The 22,197-nt window shown below is 41.8% G+C and overlaps 3 protein-coding genes and 1 non-coding gene across 4 annotated transcripts in view; all 4 read left to right on the top strand.

Annotated features, from left to right (window-relative positions):
- Nucleotides 1–72: 72 nt before the first annotated feature.
- On the top strand, nucleotides 73–145 carry trnar-ccu (transfer RNA arginine (anticodon CCU)). Its single transcript has one exon. It is a non-coding gene; the product is annotated as a tRNA-Arg (tRNA).
- Nucleotides 146–351: 206 nt separating this feature from the next.
- On the top strand, nucleotides 352–8,060 carry LOC113021169 (lysosomal leucine aminopeptidase-like). The gene is made up of 11 exons (XM_026165654.2): nucleotides 352–491; nucleotides 1,072–1,294; nucleotides 1,405–1,488; nucleotides 2,665–2,800; nucleotides 3,277–3,417; nucleotides 5,195–5,339; nucleotides 5,887–6,087; nucleotides 6,232–6,372; nucleotides 6,466–6,651; nucleotides 7,143–7,249; nucleotides 7,369–8,060. The coding sequence occupies exons 1-11, from the start codon at nucleotides 422–424 to the stop codon at nucleotides 7,543–7,545; spliced, it is 1,611 nt and encodes a 536-aa protein (XP_026021439.2). The 5' UTR covers nucleotides 352–421; the 3' UTR covers nucleotides 7,546–8,060.
- A 7,054-nt stretch (nucleotides 8,061–15,114) lies between these two features.
- On the top strand, nucleotides 15,115–20,827 carry LOC113021140 (lysosomal leucine aminopeptidase-like). The gene is made up of 11 exons (XM_026165620.2): nucleotides 15,115–15,382; nucleotides 15,719–15,941; nucleotides 16,045–16,128; nucleotides 16,447–16,588; nucleotides 17,040–17,180; nucleotides 18,183–18,327; nucleotides 18,931–19,131; nucleotides 19,276–19,416; nucleotides 19,510–19,695; nucleotides 20,425–20,531; nucleotides 20,651–20,827. Exons 1-11 carry the CDS (start codon nucleotides 15,313–15,315, stop codon nucleotides 20,825–20,827), a joined length of 1,617 nt encoding a protein of 538 aa, XP_026021405.2. The 5' UTR covers nucleotides 15,115–15,312.
- The window catches only part of LOC113021159 (uncharacterized), a 7,706-nt gene continuing 6,285 nt past the window's right edge, over nucleotides 20,777–22,197 (top strand). The window contains exon 1 of the mRNA XM_080300427.1: nucleotides 20,777–20,904. The gene's annotated coding sequence lies outside the window, so the exon portion shown is untranslated. The remainder of the gene's footprint in view (nucleotides 20,905–22,197) is intronic.

The following is a 22,197-nucleotide window of genomic DNA, read 5'->3' as shown; positions in this document are numbered from 1 at the left end:
CGATATGAAATCGTCGCAGGGTGATTGTTATAATCTCTAAAGAGTTTCCTGTGAGAGCCACAAAGCCATACAGCCCCAGTGGCCTAATGGATAAGGCACTGGCCTCCTAAGCCAGGGATTGTGGGTTCGAGTCCCATCTGGGGTGGAAAGTTATTTTCTTTCTTTTCTTGTCTCAAAACTGAAAACCATGTACTCTTGTTTACCAACTATCTTAGTTGTTCCAGCAGCTTGTCTCGAAGTGTTTTCACGTACTGTTCCCCTTTTCCGCTCCTGGCCGCAGCCAATCAGGAAACTGAGCTCGCGTCACCTTTGGACTTTCCTTGCATAGAAAAGACAGATTTCCTCTTTACCCGTGCCACTTCTGTTCGAACCATTTCTATGTCCCGCAGCAGTTTTAGTTTTCAGCTCCATTCTCGCAGACATGTCTCCACTAAATTGGTTACATGCCTGTCTTTTATTCATCGTGGCTGCGACCTTCGCCTCTGCTGACAGTAAGTAGGACAAGTAGCTACATGAGAAGTCACTGGTGATTGTTTAAGGATCTGAAGAATCAGAATCAGAATGTCTTTATTGTCATTGTCGCAGGTACATCCAAAATAAAAGTGGTATCCGATCAGTGCATCATCCATAGAAATATAAAAATCTAAATTAAACAATAACATTTAATTAAATCACTAAATAAAATAAATAAAGTGCTAATAAGAATAGTATGAGCAAACATTCCCACACACATGCTTCAGTCAGTGCATAGATCATTTCAAGAATGGCGTGATGGACATTTTTTAGTAGCAGCATTCAGACATGTTATTGCGGTTGGGTAAAAGCTGTGTTCGACTCTATTTGTCCTTAAACTAATTGCTCTGAACTGTTGCCCTCGGGCACACAGTACAAACAGGGAGTGTCCAGGGTGTGAGGTGATACAGTGATCCTTTGGTCGGTATTAAACTTTCATTTTTGTTTGCACCCATTAATTCATCAGAACAATATAGAAGGAAAAAATCCATAAGTAAAGGAGCTGGGATCTGTGCCTCCCTTTTTGTTTATATTTTCATTGTGTTGATGTGTTCTCAGAGCTGACAGCAGCCACTGTGTACTGGGACCCCGATCACAAGCTTGTCAAGTTAAAGGAGGGGGTGATGGAGGTCGAGGGGGATGCTTACGGGTTCCTGAATGACACCCTATCCAGTACAGGCTGGAGTGTCCTTGAGATCCGAGCAGGGTATGGAGAGACTCCTGAAACGGATGAGATCACTTTCTTCCTGGCTGGCTACCTCGAAGGCTTCCTGACTGCCCAGTAAGTGCTGTCAGTTCTTATTATAATCTTATTTCTTTCACTCAAATTCTGAGTCTGGGCATTTTGTATTCATTCTTATACTTGTACTCATTCTTCCTTTTCTTCCCGAGGCAGATGATGGACCACTACACCAACATGTACCCGCAGCTGATCACCGACCCAAAGATGCTCGACCCAGTTCAGAAATTTATGGAGTGGGTCTGTTCCCTTTTCCTTTCAGAGTTACAACCCGAGCAGCAGAAATGTCACATCTACTTCACAATCTGTCATCTTCAATATCCTCTTCTGAAAAAAGTTCAACCAAACATTTAAGCACTCTCAGCGTTGGCATTCAGCCACTCTTGACCACAACAGAGGTGTGGTCAAGAGGCGGGGGAGAAATATAGGAGTGGTGGAGAACGAACTTAACCTGCGTGTCTATTGTCTTGCGTAGTTTGGGAGATGATGATGGGTCGGGTGGGCTGCTGCGGGTTCTGTGGGCCCTGGTCCGGATGGGCCTGGGCCCCCTGGCCTTGGTGGATTCCAGAGAGCGGGGATGGCTCCGTGGGCTCGGTCCACTCTGGTACAGCTGGCTGCTGGCAGAGCCCACGGACATGTCACTGCAGCCCCCTCTGGCTTCTGCTCCTGGATGTCCTTCATGCCCTGGGGGACGGGGGTATGGCTCCCCACACCCTCTAGCAGATCGTTTAATGGAGAAACCTTTTGAATACAAGTGTGCCCATCCACACAGGTCGCGGACAGGTGTACACACGGGTGTTCACAAACACAAACTACACCTTTCTTGGCAAAAGCACAGTCTTGCGTGCTCCACAATAACATTCAACATTGAGTATTTACGGTTACTTACACTTAGCCAGATTATTGCGACGGTGTCGTACTTATTATATTGCTCTCTTTTTTACTTTCTTTTTTTCTCTTTTTTTTCCTTCTCTCAACAGGTGATCCAGATGATTTTTTTAAGTGCCCTTTCTCACTGTCCCTCTTCACCTCTGTTTTTCGTTCCCTCCCTCGCTCACTCCCTCTCTTTCTTTCTCCCTTTCCTATCCCCCAGTCATGTTTGTCCCATCTGTAAAACTGAAAATAAAATAATGAATAATAATAACGAAGGTCATTAAAATGGACTAATACAGCAAGCCTGTGATGACCCACTTGGCAAAGTAAATCTGTTGGGGATCTTTCTTGGCCTTCAGACAGTAATTCTGACGGCTAAAGAACCAAATGGGATGGGCGGAAAAAAAAGACCATGTTGCAGAGTTAAGAACATTTTTGATCAGGTTTTTCTACTGATGCAGTATTACGGTGGGGTTTTGTAAAGTAGCATTTATCCATTTAGTTAAATTTCAGTCTAAATATGATTCTTGTACGTTTAGGGAGCAGGACTCATGGGTCAGACAGCAGGTGAACAAGAGCTCCGATCCTCTGTGGAAACACGCCGGCTTCATCATGGCTCAGCTGGACGGATTGCAGGCAGGAGTGGCAGCGTGGGCCGAGAAGCAAGGGAAGAAGGTAGGATAGCCGTTTGGCTGGATTTTTGTCCCACAAAAACGCAACAAAACACAAGAATGTTTAAAAAAAAATGCTATCAAATAAATCTGCACTCTGAAATGCAGAAGCATCAACCAATAATTTTATATCAGGTTTCACAGGCTTAAGTCATGTTAAATATAAAAAGTAGAAGTAATAGTACTTAAGAAGATTTTCATGAATATGCTATAGAGCCAATAGTGATATTAATGGCAGTAAAAGTAATACTACATACCAGCAGTTATGAATTCAAATAATTTATTTGTTTAAAGAATCCACTTTGATTTGCTGTAAGATGTGAATTATTTTTAATATTTTCTTTTCTCATAATTAATTATTTTGTAGCTTTTATTCCGTGTTTTGTTTTGTTTTTGATAAATGGCCGTCTCACTTCAGGAGCAGCAGCACTGTTTGTTTGCATTTGATGACCAGCTGTTTATCTGTTGTCCTTCCCAAAGCCGCTGACGCTGTTTGACGTCCAGTTCCTGAACGCGGTGGGAGACCTGCTGGATCTGATCCCAGCCCTGGTCCCCAGCTCCTATCCTTCACTCAGAGACTTCAGACTTCCAGGGATGGGTCACTGCTCTGCACTCATCAAGGTCAGAGGTCAAAACACAAGTTAATCACAGACTGTATATAAAAGATGGATATAGAGACCAAAAGTGAAGCTAGCGATGCCTAAAATCAACTCACTCTTTCTTCTGGTTGCAAAAGGAAGTCTGACTTTGAAGAAGCATCTGCTCTATGAACAGTGTTGGGGAGTAAAGGAATACATGTACTGGCGTTACGTATTTAAAATACAAAATATGAGTAACTGTATTCCGTTACAGTTACTGTTTAAAAAGGTGGTATTCAGAATACAGTTACTTTGTTGAAATAAAGGGATTACACGGCGGTCTTTTCCCATTTCATATGTTAGGCTATGCCCTTTCTATTTTTGGTAATTCCACGCTGGTGGAAATAAATAAAACACACATTAAGAGGCTCTAATGCCTGTGTCTCCATCTCGCGGCCCATGTCACCTCTATTTGCATAATGACGTGATGAAATATTTTTAAAATTATTGTTCAACAAATTATTTAATATGAAGGCAAAAGGTAGAGTGTTACAGGTATAGCCCTAAAGAATGCCTTTCTCTGTCTCTCGTTAGCAAAGTTGACCCAGACAACAAAGTAAAGCTAGTTTTTGGCTACGAGCCCGACACGGAGCCCAGCGCATTAGCCAGACGTCCCTTTACTACGGTTTGGAGCCGCGGACCTGTTTTATATATGCGCAGAATAGTTTTCTATATGAGATCGCTGCAAAAATTTGCAGCCTTACCTAATGTCCACCCTACTGTTACTCATTTTATATTAAGATTTAAAAATCTAGTTGGTAATGGTATGGCGAGTATAGTCTTCAGTAATAGTAATAAATCGCACAGCAATCGTACATTCATGTAATTGTACAAAAGCTTGATAATATATTAAGTAATCCAAAGTATTCAGAATACGTTACTCTCATTGAGTAACGTAATGGAATATGTTACGAAATACATTTTGGGGCATGTATTCTGTAATCTTTAGTGGTTTCAAGTCTTGGTGAATACATCAAAATGTTCCGTTTCTGCAACATAAAACGAGCAGTTGATAAGTTCACTTTATGAAGATGTGGTGTTTCCTCTTGCTCGTCAAGTTTGAGGGGGAAAAAAATATGGCAACCGATAAAATGCCAAACCCGAGGATCTAAAACACAAGTCTGCGCACAGCTTACAGTGGCCATCTTTTATATACAGTCTACGATCCTGATCAGGCTCTTATTCTTATTAGATATTAAAAAAAATACACATAACACAAAAAGCAGCTGATGTATATGAGTAGTTCCTCAAATTTACTTCACAGCAAATTAGTAATGCTTCACTGACATCAGCTGTAACCTGATTTTCATAGGTGTGCAAAATAAGAAGAACAAGAAACTACCAGTGAAGAGCAAATTTCCTGTGTAATCGAATGTGCTGGTGCATTAGTGCAGTAACGCATTATTCATCTTTATTTCATATTTAAAGAAACTAAGTTTAATTTTCAGTGACATAATTAAATCAGGGGACAGTTTTGTACACAGAGGTGCATATTCTAAAACCTGTAACTTCAAAGTGTTTTTTGCACAGCAGCTTTAACAAATGTATGTTTGTGCTAAATAACAGGCCAAATTTAAAAGTCCTATAACGTCACCTGTTCTGACTTCTTGTTCTGTCTGTTTGGTGGCTTTTGTTGAAAGGATATTCTTGAATTTAAGTTAATTATCTAACTAAACCAATGTTATTATGTTGGTTAAGCTACATAACTGTTGGACATGACGCACGATTGTCTCATTACTGATTTCTGTCATCATCTTTAGATGCTGCCGGGGTACGAGAACCTCCTGTTCGCTCATTCCAGCTGGTACACGTACGCTGCTTCGATGCGGATTTACAAACACTGGGACTTTCACATCAGCGAGCCCCATACAGCCACTGGAAAACTATCCTTTAGCAGCTACCCTGGTATGTAAGAAAGCAGTAGCATCAGTGAAAAATTTTTACAATCTTTTAAAACGTGTCCTATCCAAGACAGGCAGCATTACAATCAGTAACTGCACAGACTAGTACAACACAGATGAAAATACACAGCAAAAACACACTAAAACTATAAGAATGTAAAACTGATGGACTAAAATACAAACACAACCAACATTTATGCTGAAACAAACATAAATAAAAGTAAAAGTCACTGAGTTTATTGAATAGTACTGTGCTGTTAATATTCATGCAGTACATTTGTAGTAGCTGCCTCCAGGTCAGTTAAAGACGTCTTAAATGGATTTGGTGAGATCAGCTTCTTAAGTTTTAGAGTTTTGCTGATGATTCCACTTCGTAATTCAGTCAGTGTCAGCCATCTCCAGAAGGCCAACCATTCATTCTGCTGTCTCTGTATAACAATTTTGGTTATCTCGCCCTCTTCACACATGGCACACATGCAAAAAGAACATCATTATGGAAGAAGATCATCCATAAAGCTCATGTTTGTAATGTGGCTTGTTTGTGGCTTCAGGGTTCCTGGTGTCGCTGGATGACTTCTACCTCTTGGGAAGTGGTCTGATGATGACGCAGACGACCAACGTTGTCTTCAACTCCTCCCTTTTTGACACAATCACCCCAAATAGCCTACTGGCCTGGCAGAGGGTCAGGCTGGCTCACAGTTTGGCAAAAACCGGAGAAGAATGGGCCAAAACCTTTTCCATGTATAACTCTGGTGAGCATGTCTGCCTTATGTACATGGATCTTTATACACGAAGCACAGAAACTGTGCTGTGTTTTGATAGAAAAAGCTAAATCATGCTCAGGCCTCTTTATTAAACTTTTTTCTCTTCCATAAATCCACCTGTAACTCTTGCAGGAACCTACAACAATCAGTACATGGTGTTGGACAGAAGCAAAGTGAAGCTGGGTCACAGTCTTGACGACGGTGCGCTGACTGTGGTGGAGCAGATCCCCAGCTTGGTGGAGTACTCGGACCAGACACAGACTCTGCGCAGAGGCAGCTAATCATTTTCTACATTCAATTGTATTTTGTATCATATTTCATTTTTAGACTTTTCTGTGATTTCGTCACCACATCCATTTCTTACAGGTTATTGGCCGTCCTACAACATTCCTTTCCATCGGAAGATCTACACAATGAGTGGTTACGTAGAAATGTGGGAGCAGTACGGAGAGGACTTCTCCTATGACCTCTGTCCCAGAGCCAAGATCTTTCGCCGTGACCAGTGTGGCGTTAAGGACCTGGAGTCCTTGAAGCACATCATGAGATTCAATGGTGTGTGGCTCCATCTCAGCTTCTTAGTTTTAGCTCATTCTGCTGACTCTTTGTATGTTGCTGTTTCATAAGCTAGATTTTTGGCTGCAGTACACTTCATTAGTTACATCTTGTTAGAGGCACACATTCAACAAGCTGCTGGATTCAAATCACATCTAGTGGATAAAATGACACTGGAGGCCCCTTCAGTACTTTTTTTTTTTGTTTGTGTAAACTGTCACTTTCAAAAAGGCAGTTTGAGATAATCTGAGCTTTGCGACATGGTGCGTTATCCTGCTGGAAGAAGCCCTTACAAGATTGGTAGACCATGGTCAGTTTGAACTTTATTAGGTTGTCAAGTTACTGGTATTTTATTGTCTGATTAGATTTTTGCATTAACAAGTAGTTGAACAAGTCTAATTACGTGGCCTTTTTTTATTTAGCTATTCTGAAGCTCAATTCTCAAGCTTTAGCTTCAGCAAGCATGATATTTTTGGTTTGCTTGTTTTCAGACTATAAGAAGGATCCGTACTCAAAGGGTGACCCCTGCAAGTCCATCTGTTGCCGTAAAGACCTGCGAGGAGAGGATCCTTTACCAGGAGGCTGCTATGACACTAAGGTATTCCCAGAGCGCCACAATAGCCTTTTCATCAGTAGCAGTCATACAGGTTTCATGAATTCAGATGCTTTTAAGCTCTACCCAGCTTTCTTCTTGTTGGCGTCTTTTTCCCTGTGCAGGTGACAGATTTCCACTTGGCTGGGGATTTCCGTGCGGAGGCGGTGAACGGGCCGACAACACAGGACGGACTCCCACCGTTCTCTTGGGACAAATTCAGCAGCATCAGTCACCAGGGCCTGCCACAGTATTACAACTTCACTTTTGTCAAGATGCAGCCCATTCTTTTCAAACCATGAGCATCAGTGTGTGACTGTGTGCGCACGATAGGGATTCTTTCAGGGTAATGAAGGTCCACAACCATCGGTTTTATCTGTCCTTTCCATTACCATCCTGCAGATGATTTTTTTTTCTACATGTTTACTATTGCATCCATGAGCAGATCTGCTTTTTTCTCCGCTGTCACTTTTTTATAGGATTTCATTCAACGCTGGTAAACACAGATTTCTGATCTATTTCTAAACACGTTTTTTTTCCCAGGGTGTCCTGTGTGCAGCCATTGGTGCCTTTGATGCTCACAGTAGCTTTATGATATAATAAAATACCAAATCACAAAATCAGCAGATGTGCCACCTTAAAGTAAAATCTTTATTTTTGATGCTTGAATGTCTTAATATATACAAACACTATTGCTGCAGGAGTAGAGGAAACAATCAGTGCAATGCCGTACTCAGGAGCTGATCATCTCTTATGATCTGATTTTTGTTTGCTGCCTTTTGATTGTGCTGTGTGAAATTAAAAACCTCTTCTTGTATTTTTGTGTTTCTTTGCATGTCTACGTTATGCCTTTATTCCATTTTTGTTTTATACTTAAACTCTCACAGTCTGGACTTTCAGCTACTCTGGTTTAGTGGATTATTCATGTGAGTTTGAAGCTTTCATAAATATTTAATGGAAAAGTAAGAAAGCAAGACAATTTGAAAACATGTCTTCATCTGTAGTTGTCATCCGAAAAAAGTGATTTTTGGTATTTGCCTGAAAACGCCTGGCTCTAATCGCCAAACAAGCGAAAATAACGCCATACCGCTTCATAACACTTCTCCCACGTTTTACTTCAAATGGACCAAAATAGTCCACTCCAACAAAGCTTAACGGGGATTTCTCAAGGGTTACTCTGCTTTCATGCAACTCAGCCAGCTGCAGCTGGCCTGCAGTTCCATGAAACCTTCCACAGGCCACACACCTCGACATAAGGCACCAGGAACCCAGTATTTTTGATGCAGCTTTGAGAGTATGTGGTTCTTTTCACCATGAACCACCTCTTTATGAATATGCTTCAGAATTAGATTAGAAATATGAAGATCTTTGACCTTAAAATCTTATAAATACATTTTTTTTAAAGAAATGTGAAGATCTTTAGCGATTATGACAGGATGCTTGGAATCTTCTGACATGACAGCTCTACTCAGATGTCCGACAGCCCGCAGCACATCATCCTCCAGAACAGGATTCACCTTATGTATGTGGCTGCTTCGTTTCAAAGTCTCTCCTCTTTGGAGGCAGGAATATCCTTTAGGGATATCTTTTCCTCTGACAGAACTTGATTATTTGCATCTCAGCATCCTCAACCTCTCCCAATGAAAGAAAGCCGTGGCAGAACTCAACCCTATGATGAGCACCTTCAGACTGAGTTGTATCAGATGGAGACTGGAAGTCTGTCTTGTTCTTCCTGCGGTGCAATAGCAAGGTCTTGAACCTCAAAATCCAACCCATCACCCTGATGAGACAAGTCCAGAATGAAGCACAATGGATTAAAAGGGTCAGAGGATGATCATCATCATGTGCTTGTGAGACGTCCATGGCAGCAGACACCTTAACTTCAGGATCGTCATGTTAAAGTTATTGCAAGTTCTGGGTTCACAGGCCAATTGTTCTCTGGCTGTGTAACAAAATGCAGGACCAGATATCCATTCAGTGTCAAGTAGAAAGGTCTCTGCCTTCATGCCTCTGGAGGCAAAGTCTGCAGGGTTATGCGTTGTGTTTACATTCCTCCACTGGGAGGCACTAGAAGCCTTGAGGATCTCTGACACTTGGTTCACCACAAAAACACGGAACCTGGAAGTCTCATTATTGATATATTTCAACACTGCGGTGCTGTCTGTGCAAAATACTGAGTTTAGGAGAGGTAGTCTCAACTCCCTCCTCCACATTTTATCCTCGCAAACTGCTACCACTGCTGGCATCATTTCCATGCGTAGGATTGTGACTGGTTTTAAAGGCACACTGGACTTTCCCATTATGAAGGAACTGTGTATCTGTGAGTGACTGGTGTGCAGCAGCAGGTAAGTAACAGCGCCACACCCCTTTCCACTCGCATCTGCAAAGTGATGCAACTGAGCAGTGGCCGTCTCTCCAAAATCAGGTTTTACATTTACAATGCATCTTAAATGCAACTTAAATGCATCTGACTGTAGGCACCACCACAGTCCCAATGCTCCCTCAACAGGTCACGATCCAGGTCTATGACCTTAACTTTCTTTGCTCTTTCCTCCTCAGGTATAACTGCCAGAATGCTGCAGCTATTACTCACTTTGTTAAGTTGAAGCCACCCCTGGCACAGATGTCTCAGATCTGAGTAAAGATTGATGGCTTCGTCTTCAGAGCCTATTGAAGCAAGGCAGTTGTCCACATAAAAACTATACAGAATGGTGTCTATCACCTGCTGGCTGAAGTATGCTTTGTTGTCCTCTGCGCATTTCCGCAGGGCATAGTCGGCACAGCTTGGAGAGGATGTTGCCCCAAACAAATGAACACCCATCCTGTACTCTTGCATGCTCTAAAGTCATCACCAGGCCACCAGAGAAATATCAATAGGTCAGAATCTTCCTCTGGCACATGCACCTGGTGAAACATAACCTGGATGTCAGACATCAAAACAATAGGCTCTATTCTGAACCTCGTCAGTACTCCAACCAAAGCATTTGTTAAGTCAGGGCCACTCAGGAGCTGCGCATTAAGAGAGACACCCTGGAATGATGCTGCACAGCCGAAGGCGACCCGCATCTTCTCCTTGGTAGGATGGTAAACCCCATGGTGAGGGATATACCAAATCACCCATCACCAACTCCAGGAGTTTTGAGTCTTCCTTTGACAGCCCATCTGCTCATCATGGCTGCTCTCAGGGAAGTCCATCTTGAACTGCTGTTTCCATAGCTTATCCAGTGTGACAGCAGAAACTCTTTTGGGAGTAACTGTTGCCAAACATCCTGGCCTTCCACAGCATTCTCGATTAAGTGGCCCATGCACTGTCCAACCAAGCACAGTCTAACGGTGAAAGGTCCATCACCGACACTCCGGATGACCTCCAAAGGTTCCAGAGCTCTGGGCATATTCATGCCAATCAAAAGCTCCACACTGGACTTCATTTCTGGCAAATGAACATGCTTCAAATGTGCAAATCATCCAGGACCTGTTGATGTGGGACGTTACCAATATCTACAGGCATTTTGTGCTGAGTGAAGAGGTCAGGTATATCACAGTATATGTCACTGTCCAATCCAGCAACTTCCAAGTTCAGGTACAGTGGGGCAAAAAAGTATTTAGTCAGCCACCGATTGTGCAAGTTCCCCCACTTAAAATGATGACAGAGGTCAGTAATTTGCACCAGAGGTACACTTCAACTGTGAGAGACAGAATGTGAAAAAAAAAATCCATGAATTCACATGGTAGGATTTGTAAAGAATTTATTCGTAAATTAGGGTGGAAAATAAGTATTTGGTCACCTCAAACAAGGAAAATCTCTGGCTCTCACAGACCTGTAACGTCTTCTGTAAGAAGCTTTTCTGTCCCCCACTCGTTACCTGTATGAATGGCACCTGTTTGAACTCATCATCTGTATAAAAGACACCTGTCCACAGCCTCAAACAGTCAGACTCCAAACTCCGCCATGGCCAAGACCAAAGAGCTTTCGAAGGACACCAGGAAAAGTATTGTAGACCTGCACCAGACTGGGAAGAGTGAATCTACAATAGGCAAGCAGCTTGGTGTGAAAAAATCAACTGTGGGAGCAATCATCAGAAAATGGAAGACATACAAGACCACTGATAATCTCCCTCGATCTGGGGCTCCACGCAAGATCTCATCCCGTGGGGTCAAAATGATCATGAGAACGGTGAGCAAAGATCCCAGAACCACACGGGGGGACCTGGTGAATGACCTGCAGAGAGCTGGGACCAAAGTAACAAAGGTCACCATCAGTAACACACTACAACGGCAGGGAATCAAATCCCGCAGTGCCAGACGTGTTCCGCTGCTGAAGCCAGTGCATGTCCAGGCCCGTCTGAAGTTTGCCAGAGAGCACATGGATGATACAGCAGAGGATTGGGAGAATGTCATGTGGTCAGATGAAACCAAAGTAGAACTTTTTGGTATAAACTCAACTCGTCGTGTTTGGAGGAAGAAGAATACTGAGTTGCATCCCAAGAACACCATACCTACTGTGAAGCATGGGGGTGGAAACATCATGCTATGGGGCTGTTTTTCTGCCAAGGGGACAGGACGACTGATCCGTGTTAAGGACAGAATGAATGGGGCCATGTATCATGAGATTTTGAGCCAAAACCTCCTTCCATCAGTGAGAACTTTGAAGATGAAACGAGGCTGGGTCTTCCAACATGACAATGATCCAAAACACACCGCCCGGGCAACAAAGGAGTGGCTCCGTAAGAAGCATTTGAAAGTCCTGGAGTGGCCTAGCCAGTCTCCAGACCTCAACCCCATAGAAAATCTGTGGCGGGAGTTGAAAGTCCGTGTTTCTCGGCGACAGCCCCAAAACATCACTGCTCTCGAGAAGATCTGCATGGAGGAATGGGCCAAAATACCAGCTACTGTGTGTGCAAACCTGGTAAAGACCTATAGTAAACGTTTGACCTCTGTTATTGCCAACAAAGGTTATGTTACAAAGTATTGAGTTGTATTTTTGTTATTGACCAAATACTTATTTTCCACCCTGATTTACGAATAAATTCTTTACAAATCCTACCATGTGGATTCATGGATTTTTTTTTTCACATTCTGTCTCTCACAGTTGAAGTGTACCTCTGGTGCAAATTACTGACCTCTGTCATCATTTTAAGTGGGGGAACTTGCACAATCGGTGGCTGACTAAATACTTTTTTGCCCCACTGTACAATGAAACTGTCCACCACTTTCTCCTGTCCCATAGTGCGCAGGAGAATCGTTGTCTTCCTCCCAGCAATATTCAGCTTGTCCATAAGACCCACTGTACAAAAGGATGCTGAACTCCCTTGGTTCAAAAAGGCAGATGTTTCAACTATTCTTTGACCTCTCTTTGATTTTACTTTAACTGGCATGATGGCAAGCTTACAATCTCATTCACCGGCCCCGTATGACCACTAATCTGGATTGTTATCTGCCTCGTTATCAGGTTTGGCTTCATTCTTCTCCTTGTGGTGGATATGGAGAATACTGGCATGTCTGAAACCACAAATTTTACATAAAAGACATTTTCTGCATTCTTTGCTGATGTGCCCAGTATACAAACAGCCAAAACAGATGCCATTCCTTTTAAGAAACGAAATCTTCTCATTATGAGGTATCTTATTAAGCAGAGCACATGACCCCAGTGTGTGTCCGCCTTTGCAGAACAAACAAGCCTTCACAGTACTGTGGCGATCTTGAGCTCCTGTTTGATTCTGTCTCTTAGCATCAGAGTTGTACCAAAGCTACTCCTTTTAGCTCTTGGATGTGGAGAACGTTTCCCTCCATTGCTGCCCTTGGCTGTTAGATGTGTTGCTGGAACATCACATAGATTTCCAAAGACGGGATCTGTAGCAATTTTAACTTGACACTCAAGGAAGGAAACAACGTCAACGAATTCAGCTCTGCGATGTTGCCTCTCCTGGATGTCACATGCTACCGTTCACCATTTGTCTTTTAACTTATATGGCAGTCTTCTAATCAAAGCAAGCATTTTGGCAGGTGTATTTAATTCAGAGAGATCATTAATCTCTTCCATTGCATTGCAGCATCCACGTAGGAACAAACAGTATGCCTGAAGAGCCTTTCCATCTTCTGATCTAATCAGTGCCCATGAGTGAACTTTGATCAAATAAGAAGATGCAATCACATGTCCATTCCCAAAGTGCTTATAAAGTATCGCCAGTCGTTGCTTCTATGATCTGTTCAAACGAGCACATAAAAGCCTGAAAATGTAAAGGATCGCCATCAAAGGTTTGAACCTCCCTTTTGGGCAGTGAAAAGAGACTTTGCTGATTGACCAACATACATTTTAATTTATTTTGTTTTTCCATAATGGACAACGGATTTTCATTGGCTACTGGATGAGCAGCTTGTTGATTAGACAAAGATGGGATTGGTCTAAAAGTGTCAGAAGGCCCCATAAGAGCGGGTGCAGGCCTTTTCCTTTTCATATTCTGTTGCACTGTTTTTACTTGAAGCTCTGCATTCCCAGTGATTGCATTACCTTTTGTAAGCGTCTGTGGAACAAAAGTCTGTGCTTCCACAATAAGGATTTCAAGCCTGTTTCCTTTCGTTTTAAAATATGATTCTATTCCATTAGATTTCTACAAAGCAACGATCCGCATTGTGGAACCAGTTCTCAGCACATTCACTTTTGCAACAGTTGCAGCTATATCTGCTTCAAGCTGAAGTTGTTCTTTCTTTCTCCACAACTGCTCCTCCTGTTCTTAAAGAGAGTGTTTTTCTTTAAGTATATGTTGCTGTGCGAGCAAAGCAGCCGTTTCAGCTTCTGCCCTGAGATGTGCAGATGAAGGAGATGATACTCTTGAGCTCGACCTACTGCCTTGATTTGACACAACACGTCATCCTGAACATCATTCTGGGGATTAAGACATAATTGAGGTTCTTTTCCCAATGTGCTCTTGCACCTCCACTTCTCCTCCCAGGGAAGTTTCCAGGCCATCATCTGACTATGCTTTGTCAGATGATGGCCTGCCTGAATGTTTTTCAGTTTCAGCAAGCTATATCTTGACATCCTCCATAAACTCTTTATTGTATTTAGCAATGCTTGAGAACCATATATTTTGTTTATCTTTCTCGTTAACTGAGATTAAAGAAAACAGAGACTCATGCAATGCACTGGCATCCTTAAACAAGTGTGTTAACTCATCAAACTGTGATTTAACTTGTGAATAACTTTTATCATCTTTCATTAGCTCTTTAAGAGACATAATCACACTTTTCATTTTGTTTACATGCCTTTTCCGATCTGCTTGGGTGGTTTCAATTTTATATGCAAAAGCTTTCTCAGTGAGAACAATTAATCTTTTATCCTTTTCAGGTTTTCCAACAACAGATGCAGCTTGCGTACCACTCATTTTAAGCATTCAACATACCACTGTCGCCTTCTCTTTCTCTGTCAGACAAGTCGTTTTTGTGGGTGTAGTGGCGGCGGTGGATGGGCTCGCGTCGGCGTTAGAGTCGCCGAGCAGCTGAATAGGGGAATGATGTTGACGCGCTCGCTGTTAAAACGTCAAAATTCCAATTTAAAACTCATTTATTTGTTATCAAAAATCATTAAAATCCATGGAAAAACAGTGATCAGACATTCCAGACTTGAGCGGTCAGCAAAAGTTGTCTTCCCCCGTCACCCGCTCATTCAGAAAGATTCCCTCGGGTGGAGAACAGGTAACATAGTAATCACTACTACTATTACCGACACCACGTGACCCAAAGTTACGCCTATCCACAACACCAGGGATTGTGGGTTCGAGTCCCATCTGGGGTGGAAAGTTATTTTCTTTCTTTTCTTGTCCCCAAACTAAAAATCTCTTGTTTACCAACTATCTTAGTTGTTCCAGCAGCTTGTCTCGAAGTGTTTTCACGTGTGCGTACTGTTCCCTTTTTTCCGCTCCTGGCCGCAGCCAATCAGGAAACTCTGAGCTCGCGTGACTTGGACTTTCCCTGCGTAGAAAACGCAGATTTCCTCTTTACTTCTGCCACTTCTGCTCGAACCATTTCTATGTCCCGCAGCAGTTTTAGTTTTTAGCTCCATTCTCGCAGACATGTCTTCGCTAAATTGGTTACATGTCTGTCTTCTGTTCAGCGTGGCTGCGACCTTCGGCTCTGCTGACAGTAAGTAGGACGAGTCCATGAGAAGTCACGGGTGATTGTTTAAGGATCTGTTGGTTTCATTCTTTCAGGAATGAAGTGGTGGTTTATTTCCAGCGTCCGTGCTGCTTGTATGAATGTGCCGTACAGATGATTTTTGTACGCGTTGAGTTTTAAGTTGTTTTGGAGACTGAGTGAAGTGTTTCGTGCAGTGTGATCCCTAACCTGACATTTAACTTTCATTTTTGTTTGCATCCATTAATTCATCACAGCAAATATAGAAAAAAATCCCTAAGTAGAGGAGCTGGGATCTGTGCCTCCCTTTTTGTTTATATTTTCATTATGTTGATGTGTTCTCAGAGCTGACAGCAGCCACTGTGTACTGGGACCCTGATCACAAGCTTGTCAAGTTAAAGGAGGGGGTGATGGAGGTCGAGGGGGATGCTTACGGGTTCCTGAATAACACCCTATCCAGTACAGGCTGGAGCGTCCTGGAGATCCGAGCAGGGTATGGAAAAACTCCTGAAACGGATGAGATCACTTTCTTCCTGGCTGGCTACCTCGAAGGCTTCCTGACCGCCCAGTAAGTGCTGTCAGTTCTCATTATAACCTTATTTATTTTACTCTATAGGCTATGGCATTTTGTATTCACTCTTATACTTGTACTCATTCTTCCTCCTCCCGAGGCAGATGATGGACCACTACACCAACATGTACCCGCAGCTGATAACCGAACCAAAGATGCTCGACCCAGTTCAGAAATTTATGGAGTGAGTCTGTTCCCTTTTCCTTTCAGAGTTAAAACCCGAGCAGCAGAAATGTCACATCTACTTCACAATCTGTCATCTTTCATATCCTCTTCTGAAAAAAGTTCAACCAAACATTTAAGCACTCTCAGCGTTGGCATTCAGCCACTCTTGACCACAACAGAGCTTACAGAAGTTCACCCCTGACATTCATAATGTTGCAGAATAAAGAACAGTTTTGATCATGTTTTTCTGCTGATGCAGTATTACGGTGGGAGTTTTGTACAGTAGCAGTTATCTGTTTACTTAAATGTCAGTCTAATATGATTCTTGTATATTCAGGAAGCAGGACTCATGGGTCAGACAGCAGGTGAAAGGGAACAAGAGCTCCGATCCTCTGTGGAAACACGCCGGCTTCATCATGGCTCAGCTGGACGGATTGCAGGCAGGAGTGGCAGCGTGGGCCAAGAAGCAAGGGAAGAAGGTAGGATAACCATGTGACCAAAAACAAGAACAGTGAAAAATTACTAACAAATAAATCTGCACTCTGAGATGCAGAAGCATCAACCAACAGTTTCATATCAGGTTTCACAGCCTTAAACCATGTTAAATATAAAAAGTAGAAGTAATAGTACTTAAGAAGATTTTTATAAATATGCTATAGAGCCAATAGTGTTACATTAATGGCACTAGCAGTAATACTACATACCAGCAGTTATGAATGCAAATAATTATTTTATTTAATGGATCGACTTTTGTTTGCTGTAAGATGTGAGAGGACTTTTTATGTTTTCTTTTCTCATAATTAATTATTTTGTAGCTTTTATTCTGTATGTTTTTTGGGGTTTTTGATAAATGGCCGTCTCACATCAGGAGCAGCAGCACTGTTTGTTTGCATTTGATGACCAGCTGTTTATCTGTTGTCCTTCCCAAAGCCGCTGACGCTGTTTGACGTCCAGTTCCTGAACTCTGTGGGAGACCTGCTGGATCTGATCCCAGCCCTGGTCCCCAGCTCCTATCCTTCACTCAGAGACTTCAAACTTCCAGGGATGGGCCACTGCTCTGCACTCATCAAGGTCAGAGGTCAAAACACAAGTTAATCACAGACTGTATATAAAAGATGGATATAGAGACCAAAAGTGAAGCTAGCGATGCCTAAAATCAACTCACTCTTTCTTCTGGTTGCAAAAGGTAGTCTGACTTTGAAGAAGCATCTGATCTATGAACTCCGTAAACATCTTACTTTTCAGTTCCTCCTCTCAGCCGCTGGTTTCAAGTCTTGGTGAATACATCAAAATGTTCCGTTTCTGCAACATAAAACGAGCAGTTGATAAGTTCACTTTATGAAGATGTGGTGTCTCCTCTTTCTCATCAAGTTTGAGGGGGAAAAAAATATGGCAACCGATAAAATGCCAAACCCGAGGATCTAAAACACAAGTCTGCGCACAGCTTACAGTGGCCATCTTTTATATACAGTCTACGATCCTGATCAGGCTCTTATTCTTATTAGATATTAAAAAAAATACACATAACACAAAAAGCAGCTGATGTATATGAGTAGTTCCTCAAATTTACTTCACAGCAAATTAGTAATGCTTCACTGACATCAGCTGTAACCTGATTTTCATAGGTGTGCAAAATAAGAAGAACAAGAAACTACCAGTGAAGAGCAAATTTCCTGTGTAATCGAATGTGCTGGTGCATTAGTGCAGTAACGCATTATTCATCTTTATTTCATATTTAAAGAAACTAAGTTTAATTTTCAGTGACATAATTAAATCAGGGGACAGTTTTGTACACAGAGGTGCATATTCTAAAACCTGTAACTTCAAAGTGTTTTTTGCACAGCAGCTTTAACAAATGTATGTTTGTGCTAAATAACAGGCCAAATTCAAAAGTCCTATAACGTCACCTGTTCTGACTTCTTGTTCTGTCTGTTTGGTGGCTTTTGTTGAAAGGATATTCTTGAATTTAAGTTAATTATCTAACTAAACCAATGTTATTATGTTGGTTAAGCTACATAACTGTTGGACATGACGCACGATTGTCTCATTACTGATTTCTGTCATCATCTTTAGATGCTGCCGGGGTACGAGAACCTCCTGTTCGCTCATTCCAGCTGGTACACGTACGCTGCTACGATGCGGATTTACAAACACTGGGACTTTCACATCAGCGAGCCCCATACAGCCACTGGAAAACTATCCTTTAGCAGCTACCCTGGTATGTAAGAAAGCAAGAGCATCAGTGAAAATTTACCTCATTTATTTTGATTGAACCTTCATTTAACCAGGATAACATTACTTTAAGGTTACACAACTCTTTTAAAACGTGTCCTATCCAAGACAGGCAGCATTACAATCAGTAACTGCACAGACTAGTACAACACAGATGAAAATACACAGCAAAAACACACTAAAACTATAAGAATGTAAAACTGATGGACTAAAATACAAACACAACCAACATTTATGCTGAAACAAACATAAATAAAAGTAAAAGTCACTGAGTTTATTGAATAGTACTGTGCTGTTAATATTCATGCAGTACATTTGTAGTAGCTGCCTCCAGGTCAGTTAAAGACGTCTTAAATGAATTTGGTGAGATCAGCTTCTTAAGTTTTAGAGTTTTGCTGATGATTCCACTTCGTAATTCAGTCAGTGTCAGCCATCTCCAGAAGGCCAACCATTCATTCTGCTGTCTCTGTATAACAATTTTGGTTATCTCGCCCTCTTCACACATGGCACACATGCAAAAAGAACATCATTATGGAAGAAGATCATCCATAAAGCTCATGTTTGTAATGTGGCTTGTTTGTGGCTTCAGGGTTCCTGGTGTCGCTGGATGACTTCTACCTCTTGGGAAGTGGTCTGATGATGACGCAGACGACCAACAATGTCTTCAACTCCTCCCTTTTTGACACAATCACCCCAAATAGCCTACTGGCCTGGCAGAGGGTCAGGCTGGCTCACAGTTTGGCAAAAACCGGAGAAGAATGGGCCAAAACCTTTTCCATGTATAACTCTGGTGAGCATGTCTGCCTTATGTACATGGATCTTTATACACGAAGCACAGAAACTGTGCTGTGTTTTGATAGAAAAAGCTAAATCATGCTCAGGCCTCTTTATTAAACTTTTTTCTCTTCCATAAATCCACCTGTAACTCTTGCAGGAACCTACAACAATCAGTACATGGTGTTGGACAGAAGCAAAGTGAAGCTGGGTCACAGTCTTGACGACGGTGCGCTGACTGTGGTGGAGCAGATCCCCAGCTTGGTGGAGTACTCGGACCAGACACAGACTCTGCGCAGAGGCAGCTAATCATTTTCTACATTCAATTGTATTTTGTATCATATTTCATTTTTAGACTTTTCTGTGATTTCGTCACCACATCCATTTCTTACAGGTTATTGGCCGTCCTACAACATTCCTTTCCATCGGAAGATCTACACAATGAGTGGTTACGTAGAAATGTGGGAGCAGTACGGAGAGGACTTCTCCTATGACCTCTGTCCCAGAGCCAAGATCTTTCGCCGTGACCAGTGTGGCGTTAAGGACCTGGAGTCCTTGAAGCACATCATGAGATTCAATGGTGTGTGGCTCCATCTCAGCTTCTTAGTTTTAGCTCATTCTGCTGACTCTTTGTATGTTGCTGTTTCATAAGCTAGATTTTTGGCTGCAGTACACTTCATTAGTTACATCTTGTTAGAGGCACACATTCAACAAGCTGCTGGATTCAAATCACATCTAGCAGTTTGAGATGATCTGAGCTTTGCGATGTGGTCCGTTGTCCTGCTGGAAGCAGCCATTAGAAGATTGGTAGAACATGTTCATAACAGTCATAACAATACTGAAGTGGATTTGGGGATTTAAATGATGCTCAGTTTGAACTTTAGCAGGTTGTCTTCACCATGTCTATGTGCATAAATCCACTGTGTTACTGCTGTTTTACTGTCTGATTAGATATTTGCACTAACAAGTAGTTGAACAACTGTACCTAATTAAGTGGCCTTTTCCTAGCTATTCTGATAGCTATAGCTTGAGCTGATATAGTTTTATACATTTCTTTTAGGTACCTCTTCTGTTCAGACTTGTTGCACGTCTGTTTAAACCAAAGATGCACAGGTAGAGCATTTCTTCCCAACCAGGTCCACGAGTGTCCCAGGGTTTCTTCTGCAGTAGCCAGTGTGATAGCTGAACTGTGACACAGAATTAGGCTTAGTTGGATCTCTGTTTAATTTTTGAAATCTTTTCATTTCTTTTTCCAGTAGCCACCCATTTACATTCACAAGCATGATATTTTTGGTTTGCTTGTTTTCAGACTACAAGAAGGATCTGTACTCAAAGGGTGACCCCTGCAAGTCCATCTGTTGCCGTAACGACCTGCAAAGCGAGAGGCCTTCACCAGGAGGCTGCTATGACACTAAGGTATTCCCAGAGCGCCACAATAGCCTTTTCATCAGTAGCAGTCATACAGGTTTCATGAATTCAGATGCTTTTAAGCTCTACCCAGCTTTCTTCTTGTTGGCGTCTTTTTCCCTGTGCAGGTGACAGATTTCCACTTGGCTGGGGATTTCCGTGCGGAGGCGGTGAACGGGCCGACAACACAGGACGGACTCCCGCCGTTCTTTTGGGACAAATTCGGCAGCATTAGCCACCAGGGTCTGCCACAGTATTACAACTTCACCTTTATCAAGATGCAGCCCATTCTTTTCGATCCATGAGCATCAGTGTGTGACTGTGTGCGTGCGACAGAGATTCTTTCAGGGTAATGGAGGTCCACGCCCATCTGTACAACCCAGTGAGTTTCTGGGAGGCGGGTTTTATCTGTCCTTTCAATGTCCATCCAGCAGATGATTTTTTTTTTTCTGCATGTTTGCTATTGCATCCATGAGTAGATCTCCTTTCTTCTCAGCAGTCACTTTTTTTTTCTTTTTTCTTTAAATTTATATATATATATATATATATATATATATATATATATATATATATATATATATATATATATATATATATATATGATTTCATTCAGCACTGGTAAACACAGATTTCTGATCTATTTCTAAACACGTTTTTTTTCCCAGGGTGTCCTGTGTGCAGCCATTGGTGCCTTTGATGCTCACAGTAGCTTTATGATATAATAAAATACCAAATCACAAAATCAGCAGATGTGCCACCTTAAAGTAAAATCTTTATTTTTGATGCTTGAATGTCTTCATATATACAAACACTATTGCTGCAGGAGTAGAGGAAACAATCAGTGCAATGCCTCAGGACTCAGGAGCTGATCATCTCTTATGATCTGATTTTTGTTTGCTGCTTTTTTTATTGTGCTGTGCAAAATTAAAAACCTCTTTTTGTATTTTTGTGTTTCTTTCTTTGCATGTCTACGATATGCCTTTTATTCCATTTTTGTTTTACACTTAAATTCTCACAGTCTGGACTTTCAGCTACTCGGGTTTAGATTTTTTTCTGGTGCAGGGTCATTTTATGTGTGAGATTTTAAAACATATGTTTGAGTGATTAAGTTTAAACTTTACTCAGATTTCAGTTAGTTTTCTTCACAATCTAAACTCAGTTCTATTAAATCTACATCAAATTAAGTGAGCTCAAGTTTAGGCTTTAAATCAGATCCCCACAAAAAGAGATCAAACCAGGACATTAGGATTGGAATCTCATCGAGCTCTGCGGTGAACTTCTCTAAATGAATGTGGCTCTAAGCCTCCATCAGTCACTTATCACCAGATTTAGCATTAGAGTTCTTAAGCCTTTGATCTTTTGTCACCAAAGTCAAATCTAGTGATCAAGTGGATTGTTCATGTGAGTTCGAGGCTTTCATAAATATTTAATGGAAAAGTAACAAAGCAAGACAATTCGAAAACTTGTCTTCTTCTGTAGCTGTCTCCGAAAAAAGTGATTTTTGGTATTGGCCCGTAAACCTATGTCAATTTAATGAAGCAGAAAAATGTTTATAATTTTATACATACTTGTAATTGGCTGTAAAGTCTTATTTTACATCATACATATGACAGCTGGGATAGGCTCCAGCGGCCCCCGCGACCCTGAAAAGGATAAGCGGAAGCGAATGGATGGA

Source organism: Astatotilapia calliptera, chromosome 4 (assembly GCF_964374335.1).
Source record: "Astatotilapia calliptera chromosome 4, fAstCal68.1, whole genome shotgun sequence".
Classification (NCBI taxonomy): Eukaryota; Metazoa; Chordata; class Actinopteri; order Cichliformes; family Cichlidae; genus Astatotilapia; species Astatotilapia calliptera.
This window is presented reverse-complemented; position numbering and strand designations above follow the sequence as displayed.

Bases quoted from the DNA above. Each gene is read 5' to 3' on its own strand.
- LOC113021169 (XM_026165654.2), top strand. From the start codon at position 422: ATGTCTCCACTAAATTGGTTACATGCCTGTCTTTTATTCATCGTGGCT. The intron at 6,373-6,465 runs GCAGCTAATCAT...CATTTCTTACAG, and splicing joins GACACAGACTCTGCGCAGAG to GTTATTGGCCGTCCTACAAC. The intron at 7,250-7,368 runs GTATTCCCAGAG...TTCCCTGTGCAG, and splicing joins GAGGCTGCTATGACACTAAG to GTGACAGATTTCCACTTGGC.
- LOC113021140 (XM_026165620.2), top strand. From the start codon at position 15,313: ATGTCTTCGCTAAATTGGTTACATGTCTGTCTTCTGTTCAGCGTGGCT. The intron at 18,328-18,930 runs GTATGTAAGAAA...TTGTGGCTTCAG, and splicing joins ATCCTTTAGCAGCTACCCTG to GGTTCCTGGTGTCGCTGGAT. The intron at 19,696-20,424 runs GTGTGTGGCTCC...GCTTGTTTTCAG, and splicing joins GCACATCATGAGATTCAATG to ACTACAAGAAGGATCTGTAC.